At 43.1% G+C, this 15652-nt stretch overlaps 2 protein-coding genes across 2 annotated transcripts; one reads left to right on the plus strand and one right to left on the minus strand.

The window, feature by feature from the left end:
• Positions 1-479: 479 nt before the first annotated feature.
• On the minus strand, positions 480-9454 carry rnf180b (ring finger protein 180b). The gene is made up of 7 exons (XM_020457193.2): positions 9348-9454; positions 8543-8648; positions 4800-4898; positions 3825-4673; positions 1802-2015; positions 1532-1657; positions 480-1257 (listed from the first exon to the last, which is right to left on the minus strand). Exons 2-7 carry the CDS (start codon positions 8621-8623, stop codon positions 1064-1066), a joined length of 1563 nt encoding a protein of 520 aa, XP_020312782.1. The 5' UTR covers positions 8624-8648; positions 9348-9454; the 3' UTR covers positions 480-1063.
• Positions 9455-9845: 391 nt separating this feature from the next.
• htr1ab (5-hydroxytryptamine (serotonin) receptor 1A b) lies at positions 9846-11701 on the plus strand. The gene has a single exon (XM_020457607.2). It carries the CDS (start codon positions 10089-10091, stop codon positions 11364-11366), a length of 1278 nt encoding a protein of 425 aa, XP_020313196.2. The 5' UTR covers positions 9846-10088; the 3' UTR covers positions 11367-11701.
• The last annotated feature ends 3951 nt before the right edge of the window (positions 11702-15652 follow it).

Here is a 15652-nt window from a genome sequence, read left to right on the forward strand (position 1 = left end):
TCGGGGTCTCCCTTTCCTGTGGTGGTCCTCATGAGAGCCAGTTTCATCATAGTGCTTGATGGTTTTTGTAACTGCACTTGAAGAAACTTTCAAAGTTCTTGACATTTCCGTATTGACTGACCTTCATGTCTGAAAGTAATGATGGACTGTCAATTCTCTTTGCTTATTTGAGCTGTTCTTGCCATAATATGGACATGGTCTTTTACCAAATAGGGGTATCTTCTGTATACCAACCCTACCTTGTCACAAAACAACTGATTGCCTCAAACACATTGAGAAGAATAGAAATTCCACAAATTAACTTAACAATGCACACCTGTTAATTGAAACACATTCCAGGCGACTACCTCATGATGCTGGTTGAGAGAATGCCAAGAGGGTACAAAGCTGTCATCCAGGCAAAGGGTGGCTACTTTGAAGAATCTCAAATATAAAATAGATTGCTTTCTACATGATTCCACATGTTATTTCCTAGTTGACGCCTTCACTATTATTCTACAATGTAGAATATAGTCAAAATAAAGAAAAACCCTGGAATGAGTAAGTGTGTCCAAACTTTTGGCTGGTACTGTATGTGATTATTCTACCTTCATGTTGATGACCTGAGGCAAGTCCTTGACAGAGCGGGCCCACTGGTCATACATCTATCAAAATAGGCCTATTATTATAGATCTCTGTGCATTTCCTAACCTGATTTTTTTAAACAATAATAATTATTGGTCTTTCGTTTTCACTTCTATTACACTTCTATCCCTCATAAAACAATTTTGGATTTACAGTGAAAAGATTGTATGTAAAACTCACAAAATATGAAATAAGCCCATCTACACAACTTCATTTGAGTACTGGTATTTCTATATATATGACCTCCCCAACTGCAACAAAAAAACACCTCACAGTTCCAGTTCCCCTCAGGACTGCTCATGATTCCAGTTAACATATGGAGGTGACAGGTGAGTTACCTGGCAGTAAGCACTATTAGGCACAATACTACATCACCCAGAAGCCTCAACTGTACCATTTTTAGAGGTCAGCCATCACTGGCTAAATACACAAACAGCACTCAAGACAAGAAGAGGTATGCTAGAAAGCAAAGAACCAGCAGGGCCAGTATCCAGTTGACAGAGTGGATGTAGATGATGACCAGGTCAATATCGAAGAACCAGCCACGCATGTCGGCCAGATCCAGGGCATCCAGGGCGAAGCCTGCGGGGGCAAAGTGCCACCACCTCCCTGGAGCCACTTGCCCCTGGTACCCTGGGATACAAACAGGAAAACTGGGGTCAGAGAGGGAGGCAGACACAGTCCCTAGTGTACACATTTACAATAATGGGTTTTTGTTTAGGACTGCTCAAGCTTAGCATGCTAGTTAACTAAAAGAGACATTCACATTGTGAGAAACTCATTAGTTACATGAGAATTATAAAATGTTTGTTGCTTAAGAGCTTACAAGACTGCACAAAAATAAGACAAACTGAGTTACAGATGATCAGATATCTACTGCAAGCAACACATCCACAATATACCTTACCCCAAAAGATGCGGAAACGTTTTGGGCAGTTGGGAAGAGGCAATTTAGCATAGTTGGCTTTTTGAAAGTTGTGTTTCCGTGAGTGGTAGACCTTCGGGAAAAAAGTCTTAGCTGTCTGGTTGAGCTCTGAAACCAAAAGGCAATTAAACAATTTAGTTAAAACTCTCAAAGGGCTTCTTACTATTTACAGCTATGGAGAAAACAGCTATTTGTTATCAATAACAGAACCATTGGGAGGAGTATGCACCATAAATTGAAGCCGTAACTCACCTTTCTGGAAGAGTGTGTGTGAGATGAGGGTGCGGCAGAGGGGACAGGGGGTGTTGGCTGGCCGGTTCTTGGCCAGCGTGCGGAGGCAGGGCTCACAGAAGATGTGGCCACAGGGGTGACAGCTATAGGGACTGAAGTAGACATCCAGGCACACAGCACAGGTGTAGCCCTCTCTGTCCACCTCCTCACTGTCTGTTAGCAGCCCTGTCACACTCTATATACAATAAGATAAAATAATAGTGAGGCAATATGGAAAATAATATCTAACAGTAACACTACTAATCTCTTGTGGACAGACACACGTAACATAAATGGTATCATAGCGTCTGTCAACAGACTGTGGGATGCAACGATTAGCGAGGAACTTTGTTTCTGGCACTTTGATTTGTCATCACTGATCATTTGGACAAATCACGATTTCGCAGGTGCTTACATCTTCTGAATTTCGGAAAAGGAGGGGACATTTGGCCCATTTGTTGCTTTTTACATCTCTTTGTTCATGATGCTCATGATGCTCACATATGATATGAGAGCACTCCAATCAGCCCGTCGAGTGTCATTGTGAGAGAATACTGACCGGCAATAGAGTCTATGGTTTGGGGAGAATGGATGGCTTGTTGACATGCACTTGTCACCCCAATTGAGATACCCATAAAACAGAGACCGACTGTAACCATGGCGAGAGTGGTTCGTGGAAGGGCTTAAGTTTACAAGCTATCAACCAAAAACAATTAAACTCATCTTGGCACAAGATTAGCCAACTTTATCAAACCACATAAATCAACCTATAATATGGGTTCATCCACAAGAGAATGCCATGGTGTTGTTCTTTTCTACGGTCAGTTAGACTAGAACAAGCGCTGTACCTGTAGTCCACACTCCACAGTACTGTAAGTGTCTCTCAATCATATACACTGTAGGTCCACACTGGCCACTGTCAACCAACAATCTCTCTGCTACTGCTGATAACACAGGGAAATGTAGTCACCCACCTGGCAGGCAACACCCAACTCACTAATCTTCTGTGTTTGTGTTTGCTTAGCTGATGGGCGACTACATTATCAAAGGCAAGATATAACTTCCCCCCCTTCCAGACACAGTCAAAGTAAGGTGAAGGAAATGTGTGTCATACATGTACAGTGGGGCAAAAAAGTATTTAGTCAGCCACCAATTGTGCAAGTTCTCCCACTTAAAAATATGAGAGAGGCCTGTAATTTTCATCCTAGGTACACTTCAACTATGACAGAAAAACGGAGGAAAAAAATCCAGAAAATCACATTGTAGGATTTTTAATGAATAGAGTTGGAGTTGAAAGTCCGTGTTGCCCAGCAACAGCCCCAAAACATCACTGCTCTAGAGGAGATCTGCATGGAGGAATGGGCCAAAATACCAGCAACAGTGTGTGAAAACCTTGTGAAGACTTACAGAAAATGTTTGACCTCTGTCATTGCCAACAAAAGGTATATAACAAAGTATTGAGATAAACTTTTGTTATTGACCAAATACGTATTTTCCACCATCATTTAAAAATAAATTCATTAAAAATCCTACAATGTGATTTTCTGGATTTTTTCCCCTCATTTTGTCTGTCATAGTTGAAGTGTACCTATGATGAAAATTACAGACCTCTCATCTTTTTAAGTGGGAGAACTTGGTGGCTGACTAAATCGTTTTTTGCCCCACTGTAACTGCTTGTGGTAAACAGTGTCAGACTAACAACCACAGGGACTCCACTGTGGTCGTCTTGTCAGCTCAACAAAATGGTCAAGAATAATCTCACAAAAATGCAATGTAACTAAAATACTGGATAAACTAAACTGTATGAATGTTTGACTTACCATTACATGCATAACTCCATTAGACCTTTCTGTTACAGCCAGATGTCTTTCTTACCGGCACTTCTCTCAATTTAATGGCTTTATTGGCATGGGAAACATATTTTAACATTGCCAAAGCAAGTGTCTCTTTCTCTCTACCTGTAAATAACCAGCCGATCTCAATTGAGGCCATGACCAATTCTCACCTGTTCCTGGGAGTGGAGCCAGCGCTCTTTCTTCCTCTGTTTCCTCCTCTGGCTCTTCAGCCGGTTCTTCTCTTTCTTGCTGAACCTTTGTAGGGCTGGAGAAGCATTGTTGGCTACTACCTGGGCCTGGAGCTCTGTGGGGGTTCCCCTTCTCTCCTCCTCCACAGCCTCCTCCTGCTCTCCAGGGATGTGGGAGACACCTGGCCCTCTCAGGAAGAGAAGACGAGAACCAGGGGCCTCTCTAGTCAGACGTGATAGGCAGGTAGGTGACCTAATAATACTAGTTGCAAATAGATGAGGGGTGTAGGACACAACAGGTGAATAGGGCAGCAGCTCTGTCCCAGTCCTCACCTCTCCCTCAGTCACTTCAACAGGGCCAGTCTGGGAGCCAGAGCTACAGGAGGGTTCCAACCTACACCTCGCACCAAACTTTGTATGAGAAACCATGCTGGGGGAGCTCAATGGAACTGATTGGGTGGCTCTGATGTCAGCCAACTGGAAAAAGGCATCTGGGTGTGTTGTGATTGGTCGGCTCTCAGCGTTAAGGTGGGACACAGAAGTACAGCAGAGCTGTGAGCCAACAAGAAAGTCCTCCCCGACCTCTGACCTGTACTGCTCACTGTGAGAACCCACCGGCTCGCCCTTCAGGCAGCCCGGTCCTCCCCTACCTCTCGTCGTCTGCGGTCTGACCACATGAAGGTAGCGTTTGTGGTCCTGGTCGACCCGACTCTTGCTAAGGTGCACGGTGGACTCCTGACCACAGGGGCATTTGGTGTTGTTGAGAAAGTTGAAGCCACCCAGGCGAGCACCACAGTTCCCACAGTTCAGCTTCCCCACTGTCCACTGGGCCTGCAGAAAGAGGACATTAGAACAGAAAGAACTGATAGGCTTGTCTCAAATTGTTATACAAAAGTTACAAAAGAACACAGTGCAAATCAAACACTAGCACACACCTGTACAAACACAAAGCCTTACCTGGTGAACTGACGTCAGTATCCACTCTGGCAGTGTATCAACGTTCATGTGCCAGACGCTGCATGTACCTGCTGCCGTTGTGTCATCATCAGGCACTATCTGTAGGGAGATAAACTACCATCTTTACCCAGTACAGACCCGGTCAACTCCTAACCATATGTTATAACACCAGCCTGGCTCTCCCTACTGAAGAAACATTGCTCTTTTCCTTTTATGAACTCAACAGGAGTGAAGGACCTATGGTGAAACACCGTCTGATGCACGGTTTTGTTTATTTCACATAAGCAGAATAGTGAAATGTATGTGCCGGCGTAAATGTCTCCTCCTTGTCTGATGATGAGGAATAGGAATCATAGGACCAACACGCAGCGTGGTAAGTGTTCATCGTCAATTTAATGAAATGAACTGAACACAGAATGACAAAAACAACTAAAGAGACCGAAACAGTTCTGTCTGGTACAGAATACAAAGACAGAAAACAACTACCCACAACCCATAGTGGGAAAACAGGCTGCCCAAGTATGGTTCTCAATCAGAGACAACGATTGACAGCTGACAGCTGTTTTCCCACTATGATTTGTGGGTAGTTATTTTTTTCTGGTTCGTGTTTGTTGCACCTGTCAGAACTGTTTGTTTATCGTTTTGTTGTTTCTGTTTGTGTTCTGGATGAGAGTATTATGGATGCGTACCACGCTGCACTTTGGTCCTCCTCTCCTTCCACCAACGAAAATCGTTACAGATGTACAGTAGCCTTAGTGTATGAAAGTGTACATACTTATTTTAAATGCGTGTAGTTATGTCCTTGAGTTGTTATTGTCTCTTGATGTTTTGTAGCATTTCATGTTTTGTGCTTTGTGTGGACCCCAGGAAGAGTAGCTGCTGTGTTAGCAGCGACTAATGGGGATGCTAATAAAATGCTAGAGACACGTGCGGCTCTATTTTCTCACCTACCACTGAGAGACTTTACATCAGGGGCAGGAAACTAGATTCAGCCATGGGCCGATTTTTGTCAGAGAGGATGGTGAACATAATTCAGATAACTTGTACAGTGCATATTGACAACTAAACTCAAAAAGAGATGGAATTTGAAAATAACAATCCTTTCATACCTTGATTACATTGAGAATCTTGTATTTGTGGGAACACTTGGGAACAGACTTTTAGTTGAATTCCTGGTGGTTGTAGTATTTTATTATACAGTGCCTTGCGAAAGTATTCGGCCCCCTTGAACTTTGCGACCTTTTGCCACATTTCAGGCTTCAAACATAAAGATATAAAACTGTATTTTTTTGTGAAGAATCAACAACAAGTGGGACACAATCATGAAGTGGAACGACATTCATTGGATATTTCAAACTTTTTTAACAAATCAAAAACTGAAAAATTGGGCGTGCAAAATTATTCGGCCCCTTTACTTTCAGTGCAGCAAACTCTCTCCAGAAGTTCAGTGAGGATCTCTGAATGATCCAATGTTGACCTAAATGACTAATGATGATAAATGCAATCCACCTGTGTGTAATCAAGTCTCCGTATAAATGCACCTGCACTGTGATAGTCTCAGAGGTCCGTTAAAAGCGCAGAGAGCATCATGAAGAACAAGGAACACACCAGGCAGGTCCGAGATACTGTTGTGAAGAAGTTTAAAGCCGGATTTGGATACAAAAAGATTTCCCAAGCTTTAAACATCCCAAGGAGCACTGTGCAAGCGATAATATTGAAATGGAAGGAGTATCAGACCACTGCAAATCTACCAAGACCTGGCCGTCCCTCTAAACTTTCAGCTCATACAAGGAGAAGACTGATCAGAGATGCAGCCAAGAGGCCCATGATCACTCTGGATGAACTGCAGAGATCTACAGCTGAGGTGGGAGACTCTGTCCATAGGACAACAATCAGTCGTATATTGCACAAATCTGGCCTTTATGGAAGAGTGGCAAGAAGAAAGCCATTTCTTAAAGATATCCATAAAAAGTGTTGTTTAAAGTTTGCCACAGGCCACCTGGGAGACACACCAAACATGTGGAAGAAGGTGCTCTGGTCAGATGAAACCAAAATTGAACTTTTTGGCAACAATGCAAAACGTTATGTTTGGCGTAAAAGCAACACAGCTCATCACCCTGACCACACCATCCCCACTGTCAAACGTGGTGGTGGCAGCATCATGGTTTGGGCCTGCTTTTCTTCAGCAGAGACAGGGAAGATGGTTAAAATTGATGGGAAGATGGATGGAGCCAAATACAGGACCATTCTGGAAGAAAACCTGATGGAGTCTGCAAAAGACCTGAGACTGGGACGGAGATTTGTCTTCCAACAAGACAATGATCCAAAACATAAAGCAAAATCTACAATGGAATGGTTCAAAAATAAACATATCTAGGTGTTAGAATGGCCAAGTCAAAGTCCAGACCTGAATCCAATCGAGAATCTGTGGAAAGAACTGAAAACTGCTGTTCACAAATGCTCTCCATCCAACCTCACTGAGCTCGAGCTGTTTTGCAAGGAGGAATGGGAAAAAATGTCAGTCTCTCGATGTGCAAAACTGATAGAGACATACCCCAAGCGACTTACAGCTGTAATCGCAGCAAAAGGTGGCGCCACAAAGTATTAACTTAAGGGGGTTGAATAATTTTGCACGCCCAATTTTTCAGTTTTTGATTTGTTAAAAAAAGTTTGAAATATCCAATTAATGTCGTTCCACTTCATGATTGTGTCCCACTTGTTGTTGATTCTTCACAAAAAAATACAGTTTTATATCTTTATGTTTGAAGCCTGAAATGTGGCAAAAGGTCGCAAAGTTCAAGGGGGGCGAATACTTTCGCAAGGCACTGTATATAATTTTTTTTCCTAAAAACTTTGGGGGGCAAAATAAAATGTGTTGCCGACCCCTTCTTTACAACCCTGGTTGGGGCAAGAAAAAGGATGGAAGCAACAAATCAAATCAAAATCAAATCAAATTTATTTATATAGCCCTTCGTACATCAGCTGATATCTCAAAGTGCTGTACAGAAACCCAGCCTAAAACCCCAAACAGCAAGCAATGCAGGTGGAGAAGCACAGTGGCTAGGAAAAACTCCCTAGAAAGGCCAATACCTAGGAAGAAACCTAGAGAGGAACCAGGCTATGTGGGGTGGCCAGTCCTCTTCTGGCTGTGCCGGGTGGAGATTATAACAGAACATGGTCAAGATGTTACTGCAACACTGTCACAGTAACACGAATCAGAATGTGAGCTATGGACCGTCTTGTTCCAGCAGGTTAGGTCATGACTTCATGAACTTTAGGAGGGAATGACAGGATTGTTTGGACTGCAGTCACTGATCTTTACTACACTCAAGATTACTTTGATGTTTTTGCAGTCTAAGGCAGGGCCCTTCAGGGGCTGTGTGTAAGAAATGTCTCAGAGTATGGGTGCTGATTTAGGATCAGTTTAGACTTTTAGATGACAATAAATAAGATTACATGGACTGGGGGGAAATGATCCAAGATCAGCATTCCTACTCTGAGGCTTTGTTTAGACAGGCAGCACAATTCTCTTGATTTCTTCAGATGAGCTCTGAAAAAGATCTGATAATATTGGTCAAAATACCAATTAGTGGAAAACATCAGAATTGGGTTGCCTGTGTGAACGCAGCATGAGATGCTTGATGGACAGCCTCTGAAATATTGCCTTGGGAGTCAGAGCTAGAATGCTTTCCTATGTGCTTTACATACACTATACTAGCTGGAAAAGTAACCCCGTCACTCACCGGATGCAGGCATGTTGTGTCTACAAAGCCTTTACGACACTTCCTGCAGCGGAGCATAGCCACCGCCCCTGGGTTGTCCATAGAGACCGATGTCTGCTGTTCTCATCTGCCACAGAATCAATGAAAAAGAGGGCACAGTAGGCTAAATGCCAACACACAGACAAATAGGCAGGGAGCATGTATTTCCTCTCATGGAGAGGATACCACAACATGTGATATGCATTCAGCACAGGTGATAAGGCTTATGGGAATTTTTCTGAAGCACTGTTAGAAGATGAACCCAAATAAGGTTGAATGACAATATGATCCATGTGATAATGACTCTTGGGTTTTAAGAAAAACTGCTGAAAAAGGCTTACTGTATGTGTACCTATATTCGTATACAGCCTTCGTTTTAACATAACTGACAACAATTCAACTAAGAGTCTAAATTGAGACAGTAGGCCTATCTACTCAACCTTGGTCATGGATACAGTTCCTCTAACCGTGCATGGCCATAGCCCTATACAGCAGCGCCACGCCAGTTTCATGATATAACAGCTAATAAATTACTACGTAAATAAAAAAATCTATAAAAAAGGCAACATTCAAATGTCAATGATTATTATTAACAGCGTGAAATACGAAACTAGCCATGCCAGCTGAGCTAAATCTAGCAAGCAAAAATCTAAAAACGAAACTCCTCTCCTCTCGTGAGGCGGTGTGCTCCTAGTTCAACATTTCTGTTCATTCTTTTTGACAAATGCAAATGTTTATGACGATGGCTTTTGAAACAATTGCCATATTGAAAAGTAACATATCCTACCTGGGATTTCCAAATTCCTATGCGTTCCCTTCGAAACGATTAATTAACAATTTAATAGAAGAAACATTTGTCCGAAAGTTAGAGGACAATGACGTCACTGCTTTTTGTTACGGAGCGTCAGATGCACCAAACTTCACAAGTAATCCACTCTGCCATGTAGGTCTACGCCAGGTGGCAGCATCAGACCTGGTCACAGCGAGGTACGCTGTCCATGGTGCTGATCTGAGAAATAACTTCAATAAATTCCTTTTTTTTTTTTAAGCAAGAACAGCAATGGCAGATTCGTTTGTAATATTTTCGTAATTGAGAAAGGACAGGCATAGTCCTATGGTTTCCGTTACAGCTGTGGTTTTCTATAATAATTGAGGTTATTGCTCATATCTAAACAATGAATAATAAATGCATCATACAAATAAAAACGTTGAAAACGAGTGTGTGTGTGTGTCTATGCCAATTAATTGTTATTAGTGCTCTATCAAATCCTGTTGGTAAAGGGATGATAGCACCTGCATCTCACTGCGCGCACTCTCTCAGAGAGTCCAACTGTTGGTGTGGACAGAACATCTCTCTTTCAATCTCACAGCCAACTGACGTATTTTCCATCACTGGTATAAATGAACCCCCTCGTCAGTCGTCACCAACCGGCACAGAGTGCATACTGAGCGCGCAGCGCAGAGTCCAGCTGTAGATCACAACGCGCTCTCCAAGGGTGGAGCTCTATTGGGCACGGGAGATGACACAATGTCACTGAGGAGCGCTTCCTTTTTCATCAACATGGAGGAAAGAAACAACTCGACGGCCGCATGGTTTCTATTTGATTTTCAAAACGAAACCTCGACAGCTAATTCCGAGGAGGTGAAATTAAGTTCCCAAATCTTCCCGTCCTTTCTCCTGGCTGCGCTCATTCTCTGTGCCGTATTTGGTAACGCGTGTGTGGTTGCAGCTATCGCCCTGGAGAGAAATCTTCAGAATGTAGGGAACTATCTGATCGGGTCTCTGGCCGTGACTGACTTGATGGTATCGGTTCTGGTGTTACCAATGGCTGCCCTTTACCAAGTCTTAAACAGGTGGGCTCTCGGACAGGTACCGTGTGATATTTTTATCTCTTTAGATGTGTTATGTTGTACATCATCCATTCTGCACCTGTGCGCCATCGCCTTGGACAGGTACTGGGCCATTACCGAACCCATAGAGTATATGAAAAAGAGGACGCCCAGAAGAGCCGCGGTTCTGATCAGTGTCACTTGGTTTGTCGGGTTCTCTATCTCTGTTCCACCCATGTTGATCATGCGTTCCCAGCCGAGTAGTAAGGCGGAGGACATAGCAAACCCCGAGCAATGCATTATTAGTCGAGACCCATGGTACACAATCTACTCAACATTTGGCGCGTTCTACATTCCGTTGATACTCATGTTGGTCTTATATGGGCGGATATTCAAAGCCGCGAGGTTTAGAATCAGGAGAACCGTGCGTAAAACAGATAAAAAGAAAGTGTCTGATTCTTGTTTGGGACTGTCCCCTACTCTTTTCCACAAGAGGACCAATGGGGACCCGAGTAAAAGCTGGAAGAGGAGCGTGAAGCCCAAACCGACCCTGTGCGTAAACGGCGCGGTCAAGCACGCGGAGGACGGCGAGTCGCTGGAGATCATCGAGGTTCACAGCAACTCGAAAAACAACCTGCCACTCCCCAACACCCCCAAATCTGAACCGCTCTTTGAGAGCAGACACGATAAGAACATGGAGGCAAAGAGAAAGATGGCCATGGCCAGAGAGCGCAAAACGGTAAAGACGCTGGGTATCATTATGGGCACTTTTATATTTTGCTGGTTGCCTTTCTTTATCGTTGCCCTGGTAATGCCCTTTTGCCAGTCGTGCCAAATGCCAAAGTGGCTCGAGGACGTCATTAACTGGCTCGGGTATTCCAACTCCCTACTGAATCCCATAATTTACGCATACTTCAACAAGGACTTCCAAAGTGCTTTTAAGAAAATAATAAAATGTCACTACTTCAAAACATAAGCATAAGCATCATCCTCGTATGGTCTAAAACGTTTGACTGCGGACTTCCGACTGAAGTTTGTAGAAGACAAAGCTTACAACCATTCCAGTGCCACTACTCAGTGAAATATACATTTATTGAGAGGTGGGAGAGTTGATAGGAATGTTGTTTCATAAAAATAATTGTATTATTCTTACTGTTATACGTGTTGTTATATTATTCATCATTTGTATTATTATACCAGGAGTTTTATGAAACTTTATAAACAAGATTGCTGGATGTTAGGGCGGACCACTCATGCCCATGTCAAACATGCTTTGTTGTGTTCAATAAACAATGTACTATTTCAGAAACTTCTGTACTACTGTGTTGATATGTGTGCATAATTGGAGATTCATATTACCTCTTGGGCATTTGCCATAGCATTTCAGGAAGAAATAGTCTTTGTGTTGAGGCAACTCTAAATCTAACAGCAAAGGAAAGTATTATGGAAGAATAAGCATAATTCCTTTTCCATAATAGAGTTTTGGATTATACCCAAATCAGCCCGCAGCAAAGAAGACATTATTTTACAACAGACTGGTGGATGAGTTACTCACAGAAATCACCTGTTATATCCCCAAATTACTTACACACACAAAGATGGTCTCGTGTTCAAAAATGTACATGATCAGATAAGGAAACATTTGAAAGTGTAATGTTGAAAGCCACCACTGACCTGTGCTTTTAGTCTATCCTAGATACAACAATTTCAGGAATTCCAAATTGTATTTTGCAATTGAGGCATGTCACTAAGGGATTTTTTAAAAATGAATTAAAAACAAGTCACAACAGGTCAAAGCTGAAAACCCGGCAATACCAACCTTTAAAAACCAACAGCCTAGTAAGCCTGCGACACTTCCCTACTATACTGTGTGTTTGTGTGTGTGTGTGTGTGTGTGTATGCGTGTGTTTGTGTGTGTGTGTGTGTGTGTTTGTGTGTGTGTGTGTGTGTATGCGTGTGTTTGTGTGTGTGTGTGTTTGTGTGTGTGTATGCGTGTGTTTGTGTGTGTGTGTGTGTGTGTGTTTGTGTGTGTGTGTGTATGCGTGTGTTTGTGTGTGTGTGTGTATGCGTGTGTTTGTGTGTGTGTGTGTATGCGTGTGTTTGTGTGTGTGTGTGCGCCACACCAATATGAATGGTGGACACATTTTCATTCATTACACCTGCACGGTCCACGAGAGAGAGAGAGACAGAAAGAAAGAACGAGAAAGAGTTTGGAGGTGGACGGTCCGTCATGGTCTGAGGCGGTGTGTCACAGAATCATCGGACTGAGCTTATAGTCATTGCAGGCAATCTCAAAGCTGTGCGTTACAGGGAAGACATCCTCCTCCCTCATGTGGTACCCTTCCTGCAGGCTCATCCTGACATGACAATGCCATTTCCTATAAGACAGGAATGTCAGTGTTCTACCATAGCCAGCAAAGAGCACTAATCTCAATCCCATTGAGCACGTCTGGGACCTGTTGGATTGGAGGGTGAGGGCTAGGGCCATTCCCCCCAGAAATGTCCGGGAACTTGCAGGTGCCTTGGTGGAAGAGTGGGGTAACATCTCACAGCAAGAACTGGCAAATCTGGTGCAGTTCAGATGCACTGCAGTACTTAATGCAGCTAGTGGCCACACCAGATACTGACTGTTACTTTTGATTTTCACCCCCCCCCCCCCTTTGTTCAGGGACACATTACTCCATTTCTGTTAGTCACCCGTCTGTGGAACTTGTTCAGTGTATGTTACAGCTGTTGAATCTTGTGATGTTCATACAAATATTTACACATGTTAAGTTTGCTGAAAATAAACTCAGTTGACAGTGAGAGGACGTTTCTTTTTTTGCTGAGTTTATAAGCAACCACCTATATAAACTGACCAGTGTGCCCCGTGGAGCATGTCACACTTTTTCTTTCTGCACACACAGCACCCCTTCCCACACAAGCTGGGCCCACTAAAGACCACTCAATGGAACATAGGACGACGAGCCACGTTGCCACAGCGACCCTCAGGGCCTTCAAACTCCGGTTCTGAGGGGCAATTATCTGATCAAAGGGCGTCTAGAATACAGGAATAAAGAGGAACAGAGGGCCCACATTGTTCCTGCTCTGATCAGAAGAATCGAAAATCTCCTGGCCATATAACCATATCCAAGGCCCACTCCTCCACACAACCATCCATCAACATGTCACATCTCACTCATTCTCCTCTTATTTTCCAACAATGAGCAGTGTTTGTCAGTTGTACAATGGTCTCTTTCTGTTGCAAATAGCCGGAAGATCGTTTCACACAGACAGAACCATGATGGAGAATTAATCATGAGGCTGCCCTTCAGATTCCTATGCAATCTCCAGTTGAGCCACTTGTTGGGTCTGTGAGTGGATATAGAGTGCACTCCTCACTAAATCACCGTGTGGATTGGAGAACACGAGGAGGGCACTGGTGGCAAAGTCATGCTCCCTCCGTGGAAGTGAAGAACAGCCCCTGGTGTTCTTCTGTCAGTACCATTAAGTTTACAGTCCTTCAAGTAGACCTATAAACCCATTGAATAACTGGTTTCCGTTTTGTTCTCTGCTTGCTAGTCATAGCACCTTTCTTTACAGTATATGAAAACATAAGTACATGATGAAATTAACTATTCATGAGCTACTCATCATACGAATAGATGGAAAAGAGAGATTATCTCTCTCTCTCTCTCTCTCTCCCTAAGCCCACACAAGTGCTACAATTTGTAGGAGCAGGAACCAGATGAATGCTTGACATCAAACAGAGGCTCATTGTTTGTAGTGTTGCTGTTTGTACCTTCGGCAGTTGCTGTCATTCTGCAGGGGCTGCTCCCACTCACCTGTGATCTATAGAGAACAATGGGACAGGAAGATTAAAGATGACTACAGATATATTACATCTTAGAGAGTGAAAGAGAAGAAGAGGACACACACACACAAACACAAGCACACACACACACGTGGAAAAAGGGTGTGTTGGATTTGTTTTCGATACAGGTCTTAAGATGGGCACTGGGAAAGGGACGATAAGGTGGGGACAACGTGAAAGGGGTGGGCAAAAGGAGAAAGCACAAAAGAGTGGAGAGAAAGGAAAGGTGCAGGTGCAGAATAAGGGGACAGAAGATGAACAGATGGACGGGCACATACCTGTAGGTGGGCTCTCCATCTATCTATCTCTCTATCAGATGGATATGGAACGTGCCAACACACTGCATATTTTGTTACTTGTCCCTCACCCCCCCATCTTCCAAGCACAATAAGACAGGGATCATTAACACAGACGAAGGACAGTTTGGATTTGGCTTCACACCAATCAAATCACATTCTTAACAAAACGTCATCATTGTGAGACAAACGTGTCTGTTTCTGGCCTGCTTGTGTTGATGTCCTGCAGTAGCTAGCTTGCTGAATCAGCCCATTCCTAAGCCATGGATGGAGATGTGGATTTAGACTTGTGGCATTGACTTAATTCTCTGTACAGGCCAAATAATTATGATGGCTATTCTGATCTAACCATAAATTGATAATAACAGAAATCTAAGAGTATTTGAATAAGGGAAGGTGGAGATAAACTCTGAGGTGTCACAAATTAGTGGCGCTCCAGTCATTAAACTAAGAAGAAAGCAGAGCAGAGAGGCTCTCATGTGGCTAGCAGATGAAAGATGAAAAAGCCTGGGTTCCTCTCGATGAAAAAGAAGAGTTGAAAAGATGCTCACATTTGAACAGCACTGAGGGAATTCTGCCCACATACAGGGGAGTACAAACACTAACCCAATGTCTCCCAGGTATTAAGAAAGGCGTACTGTCACTCTTTCATGTGTTGCAATACATGAGGGGGTAAGCTATCTGTAGCTTACCTTTCATTTAAGTTTTAGTACAGACTGTACATACTATAACTTAAAACTAAGGATAAGCTACAGTATGGTAATTAGTGTAAAGTATAGTAAGTGCAGGGACCAACTGAATTGCCATAATCATTCAGTCAAAGAGCCTAATCAAAACATCAACGAACCTACATACGCAAATCAGTTTTTTAACAAATGTAATTAAGGTAAATTGCTGCGTATCTCATTACAGATAATGCTGAGCACATACTGTACTAGGAATACATGGCAGCACATAAGCACATACACACACCCACTGACTGACCAGATGGTTTCTGGCTCTGTCGGCTCCTTTCTAAACAACTATTTTTGGTCACTTAAATATTTCAGCTCCTCCAGCAGACCCCTGGAACAATGATCCAACAGTCTTAAATAATGTGACTCCAGCAATGAA

Source organism: Oncorhynchus kisutch, linkage group LG23 (assembly GCF_002021735.2).
Source record: "Oncorhynchus kisutch isolate 150728-3 linkage group LG23, Okis_V2, whole genome shotgun sequence".
Classification (NCBI taxonomy): Eukaryota; Metazoa; Chordata; class Actinopteri; order Salmoniformes; family Salmonidae; genus Oncorhynchus; species Oncorhynchus kisutch.